Genomic DNA, 6,206 nt, shown 5'->3' on the forward strand with positions numbered 1-6,206 from the left:
AAAGTAATTTTTTTGTGTACTATATACACAAGTGAAACCAATTTCACATGAATATGTAGGTAGAGTGAAAATTACCTAAACCATACTTTAAGAAAATGAACTTGCCTGTGTTGTCTATATCGGACATATCCTGATTTGCCAAGATCCAGGCCAGTAGGAACAATTTTGACATTCCTCTTCTTTAGTGCATACTCAATTACTGCTTCATTTTCTTCAACCTGAGGCAACAAATACCTAGATTATTATTCAGTACAATGATTTACTGGGTGTATATCATGTCAAACTGGACACAATGTTCAAGATGGCACAGCACTGTTCTGCCTTTGAGAAAAGTCCACACACAGGAGATGAAAGGTACCTATGGGAACTGAAGGGCAGCATCAATCCTTAGTACAATCTCTTCACCAATATGAAAACTTCATAGGTGCTCTACTATTTTTCAGACCACATGAAATTTGAAAATCTATTATAAAGATTTGTTCTATAGTAAATAAAATAATCTTACCAAAATTGAACAGGTTGAATAAATAACATAGCCATTTTGTCCATCAAACTTGTGTACAGAGTCAATGGCAGCCAACAACAACTCCTTCTGGATATGTGAACACCTTTGTACATCCCTCACATCTTTGCTTGTCTTGACTCTCTCATCTTTGCTGATGACCCCTGTACCCGAACAAGGAGCATCCACAAGGACTCGGTCAAAAGCACGAGGCATGAGCTAGAAAAAATAATGTCATTTAATATATATATATATATATATATATATATATATATATATATATATATATATATATATATATTCGAATATATAACTCATCACTATAAAATTCATGTTCAACAGAAGTGAACAAACCTTTGCAAAGGCTCGGCCATCATGAGATGTAATAACGGCATTGGTGATCCCCATTCTGTGGAAGTTGCCAACTAGGGCTTTCACACGGTCACGGTTCAAGTCGTTACAGACAATCATTCCTGTGTTCCTCATTATTGCAGCTGAAACACCAAACAATTCCAGTCAGCTTTAAGAAAAGTCATATACATCAAACATACCAGTGAACTGAATGATTATTTCAAATTTCTTAGGTAGAGTGAAGAAGCCAAAGAATTCTCACTTTTAAGTCAAACACACTGACTTTTTATGTTGTGCTTGTTATATGAATATTAATTATCATAACATGTACAATGAAAAGAAAGTCTCACAAAATTCAAGTTCAGGAAAGTAAGGAAGAGGCTGTGTCCATAACCATACTGCTCACAGAAGCAATTCCTATGTAATGGGAGATCCTTACCGATATGTGTTGACTTTCCTCCTGGTGCTGCACACATGTCAAGAATCTTTTCTCCCTCTTTCGGGGCGAGAGCCATCACAGGAAGGAAACTGGAGGCTCCCTGATGAAGGAACGGATTTTTTACACTAGCAATTTCAATAACTACTAACTGCATATAGCACAATAAAAAATGCAACTACAATCCAGTTCTATCTCTGATGACAAAGCAAGAAAACTGTGCCATTAAGAGATACATGTATGCTATAATACTGAAAGTTAGTGATACTACATGCAGTACACATATACTTATTTCACTCTAAAAGTAATAAGAAACAGTGCATTTCAAGTGATATGAGAAGATTGATTAGATCATACTAAGATGACATTCAGGGCTTATTGTAAAAAAAATAAACTAATCAACAGATAAATAAGTAAAAACAAATAAACAAGAACAATAATAATAATAAATAAAAATGAATAAATAACTATGAATTTTTAACTACTAATTGAAGAATGAAACTAGTAGCAAAATTCTTTCAACTATTCTTTTGTATAAATGAGTTTCAATGATTCAAGTCATGATGTTAGTGTTACCAGTGCTCCATGGTGTGGCAGGCAAATTATTTCATACTCATAAAAGATTCTTTAATTTTTTTTTCCCCATCTAAGAGGGGTACACTGACCAAGGGCAACAAAACTAAACAAAAAGCCCCATCAAGGTGCCAGTCCCTGAACAGAGTCAAGAGTTAGCCCAAAAAATGGGATAAATGTCTTTAAGAGTTAGAGTTGGACAGAATAGGGGTGAAGAGGAAGAAGAAAGTCTTGAGCAGTAAAGCTGTGGGAAGAGAGGAGCCATGAAGTTGCAAGATCGGAAGAGCAACTGGCATGAAAATAGCAGTGAGAAAGACACTGTACATGAAGAGTTGATGAGATGAAAAGCTTTTAATTTCAGAGTGTACAGAGTTAACATTTGGGGACGTGAGAAAAACTGGTGGAGGTGACTCAGAACATCTAACTTCACTGAAGCTCTTTTTAGCAAGAGATGAGATGTGAAGTTTCCAGTTTAGATTACAAGTAAATAACAGACAGAAAATACTCAGAATAGAAGAGGGGGACAGTTGAGCATCATTGAAGAAAAGGGGATAGTTGTCTGGAAGGCTGTAAACAGTTCTAAGTTATTGTCATTCAACAGTACTCCAATGATCATTTAGAATCCATTTCTAGATCATTAAATACTACAAAAAAAAAAAAAATAAAATAAATAAAAAAAAAAATAAATAAATAAAATAAATAAATAAATATAAAAATAAATAAATAAATAAATTCGAGCCCATGTGTTCTGATTGTCTTCTCAGTCTAACTTATTCTGCCATTTTCCACCTGTGCCACTGACCTGCAGGATGTACTGACCAGCCAAGTACTCTGGAGTGGCGCCAAGTGTCACGTTCCCCGGGGTGCGCATAACAATCAGACCCACCTTGGACCATGTGATTACATCTACATCAATGCCCCGAGCTATGAGGGCAGTAGCAAGGACTTTCCGCCGTGTCTGTTGACGTGAACAAAACAGAATTAAAAACACAAAGAATAGAGTCTTATGTTAAAATTAGATATATAATAGGCAATACTAAGACTCAATTTGTTACACTACACTAAAGGAAGACCAGCTCTGTAAAAAAAGATAATTGATCCAATTCCATTGTTTTAAAAAGCATAAAATTGAAGGCTGCAACACGGCCCAAAAGCAGAATCACATATATAAGTACTAAACACTGGATAGGTTAAGTAACAGTAAGTATAGATACTCAACACTGAACCACCTTTAGTGTATTGGTCCGAATGGTAACAGGTCTGGGCAATTCGTTAGCCTCCAGAAATTCTATAAGCTCCGTGGGTCCAAACATATCCAGCAACTTCTCCATAAGGAAGGCATTGTAGGAGTAGTATGTAGAAAGATCTTTGAGGAATATTGCAAGGTACTCTGAACGACTCCTTCCTTCCTCCCTCCGCTTGCTGTATGAGAGGAGACAATGTTTACTGCATGATATAACACAAGCCTTATAAAAATATGTATTGGTTAATGATATTCATACAAGAAATAAGTGAATAATGAAAAAAAAAGTTAATACCTGAAATCAGCAAGGACAAATGCAGTGTCCTTGATGCGGGCATTAATGTTGGGTAAGTCGGGAGAGTCTTCATCTTCTTGTTGTATTTCCTCTAAGCTAGGAATCTGGATGCCAATCTTCTCAGCAGATTCCTCTAGGTAGGCATCTCCTGCAGCTCTGATAATAGACAAATGCAAATTTTCACGCCACTTACTAGAAAAATGCAAAAATTATGTCATTAAGGGACAATTTCCAGGTATTCTGATGGACTACAGGGACTCCAAAGTTGTTGTAATATGTAAGCTCTGTATGGAAGGAAATCCAAGAGAGAGAGAGAGAGAGAGAGAGAGAGAGAGAGAGAGAGAGAGAGAGAGAGAGAGAGAGAGAAGGGCTGTGCAGTGGATCTGACAGCACTGTTGTAGTGTGATTACTGTGTATGTATTGCATATAATTGATGAACTACTGACCTCATTTTCTTTTCTTTCTCCTCAATTTTTTTGGACAATTTTTCAATATCCTTATCATCATCCTCCTCCTCCTCATCCTCATCATCATCATCATCTTGGTCATCCATCTCATCTTCACTATTTACACCAAAATCATCATTCTCTTCTTCACTTTCATCTTCATTCCCACCACCACCACTGTCTTCATCACCAGAATCATCTTTTTCAAACAGAGCAAATTTAGTCTTTCCTTGAGTTTTTTCAATATTGTCAGTCTTAATGCTGTTTGTAAACTCCTCCATGTCATCAGAGCTGAACAAGTGCTCCCCCTCACTGTCCAGATCACCACCAACTGCAATGAATAATTATACATTAAAGGAGAAATTGTATTTTTCATAAGCATCCAAAGTATGATAAAAGTGAAATAATAAATTCTTTTAACATCAATATAATACAATGAATTTCACTAAACCAAAATATAACAGTAATGATGACATAAAAGAACAACTAAAGATTAGTTCACAAAAAGGGAGAAAAAAAAAAAAAAAAAAAAAAAAAATGTGATAAGTATGTGAATTACCTTTTTGTTTTGCATTCATCTTCTTCATTTTCTTGGATGGATTAGCTTTGGCTGCTTCCTGCTTAAGCGTTCTCTTCTTGGCACGTATCTTCTGACGCCTACTTAGCTTTTTGGGTTCATCATCAACTTGGAGAAAAAAATGATGGATGGAGACTCAATCATTCAAGACACAATTAATACAATCTTGGTATAAATAAACTATTATCGTGAGATTAGTTTTCATTCTTTCACACTTAGTACTTTCTAAGCCTCAAATGGAAAAACAGAAAAACAAGTGAAGGAAATATATGAAAGTTCCAGAGGGTGGTGGCCTATAATCAATAAAAACCAGAACAGGTAACCAAAGATAGATTGAATTTACATTGTAATTTCTAGCAAGTGCTTATATGCAATGGGCCTTGCTGGTATGCATTGCTTTAGGCACTGTCCTGGTATAGAAGTCCCTTCAGTTGTCCTCACTTCCTGGCTCCCTCTATGCAGCTCTTTCACTCAGCTGATGGAATGTGGGAATGAAAACATAACCAAACCTAACCTAACCCTAGATTTAACCTAACCTAACCTAACATAACTTAGTTGAGACACCACACACTGATAAGGTCTTTTTTTCAGAATCCTTCACACCAATAGCATGGTTAGGTTATGCTATATAGGTTACTTTGGGTTATATTTAAATTCCTACGTCCTATCAGCTGAGTGAGAGCTGCGAACGAAGACAGCTGCTGGAGGGACCTCTACTATATTAGGACACTGCTCTGGTTTATATGATGAAACTATTTGATTCTAGTAGTTTTTGGTCTGTTTTTTAATAATATGCTTTAGTATTAATATAATACCTTTCAAATGCCTATAATATTGCATAGAGTAGTTGTCATTAGAAGTCACTAACAATTCTTTTTGAAAACACACTTTGTTAGGCAAAAGGTGCTAATATTTACCCTTTGTGGTGCTGGGAAAGACGGGGTCCTTCTGCTTTCTAGCCTTTCTTCCCGGACCTTTCTTGGGCTTATCTTGAAAATTTCCAGCCCTACCCATGCTTGTCGCCTTCTATCAGTACGTCTGTGATGAAACAGATTAGGACTGTTGCGGTGAGGCGACAACGTGCTGCACTCGCGGTTTCCTCTCCTTCTCCTTCTATTGGGCTGCTCCACTTGTAAAACCTCGTGGTCCTCTGATCCTCTTGATAATATTGCTCTCAAAATACAGAGTCCCTTCACTGTGCAGTCTGCTCCGCGAATCCGCGTGGTGCTGCTGCTGATGATAACGATGATTTTGATCTTGGTTTTACAGCTGACAAGAGCACTTGGAATAGCGCGCGCGCACACACACACACACAAACACAGTATGGCAGATAGTTTGGGATATACGTGATACTGTTTTAGACGTGGAAGGAAGAATGGTTGTGGAAAAGACTTCAAAAGTATAGTTTTCCATATAGAAATATTGTAGTAAAGGAAGATCGTGCCTCTCCAACCTCTTGGCCCACTATGAATGGCTACTTCAAGGACTAGCTGATGGAGGAAATGTTGATGTTGTGTACCTGGATTTCGCCAAAACCTTTGACCGGGTTGACCACGGCATCCTCCTCCATATACTGAAGGCCATGGGGATAAGAGGAAGCTGGGTGTGTGGCTGTACAGCTTCCTTATACACAGAACACAGGCAGTTGCTGTTGACGGCCACAAGCAAGAACAAGTTATTAGTGGCGTCCCCCAGGGTTCAGTCCTCGGCCCCATGTTCTTCTTAGTTCTCATGTCTGACATAGAGGAAGTGGTCGACGGCTCTTTCTTATCCTTTGCCGATG

The 6,206-nt window shown here is 37.5% G+C and overlaps 1 protein-coding gene across 1 annotated transcript in view; it reads right to left on the minus strand.

Annotated features, from left to right (window-relative positions):
* Positions 1 to 6,206, minus strand: part of LOC123503357 (probable 28S rRNA (cytosine-C(5))-methyltransferase) — a 32,867-nt gene that overhangs the window by 488 nt on the left and 26,173 nt on the right. Inside the window, exons 3-12 of the mRNA XM_045253037.1 lie at positions 5,341 to 5,653; positions 4,406 to 4,531; positions 3,847 to 4,177; positions 3,401 to 3,556; positions 3,092 to 3,284; positions 2,665 to 2,820; positions 1,293 to 1,392; positions 857 to 996; positions 506 to 721; positions 106 to 218 (exon numbers count right to left, since the gene is read on the minus strand). Of these exons, the coding sequence (XP_045108972.1) occupies positions 106 to 218; positions 506 to 721; positions 857 to 996; positions 1,293 to 1,392; positions 2,665 to 2,820; positions 3,092 to 3,284; positions 3,401 to 3,556; positions 3,847 to 4,177; positions 4,406 to 4,531; positions 5,341 to 5,437 (1,628 nt within the window). The 5' untranslated portion in view covers positions 5,438 to 5,653. The remainder of the gene's footprint in view (positions 1 to 105; positions 219 to 505; positions 722 to 856; positions 997 to 1,292; positions 1,393 to 2,664; positions 2,821 to 3,091; positions 3,285 to 3,400; positions 3,557 to 3,846; positions 4,178 to 4,405; positions 4,532 to 5,340; positions 5,654 to 6,206) is intronic.

The sequence above is a fragment of the Portunus trituberculatus genome, chromosome 14 (genome assembly GCF_017591435.1).
Source record: "Portunus trituberculatus isolate SZX2019 chromosome 14, ASM1759143v1, whole genome shotgun sequence".
NCBI lineage: Eukaryota > Metazoa > Arthropoda > Malacostraca > Decapoda > Portunidae > Portunus > Portunus trituberculatus.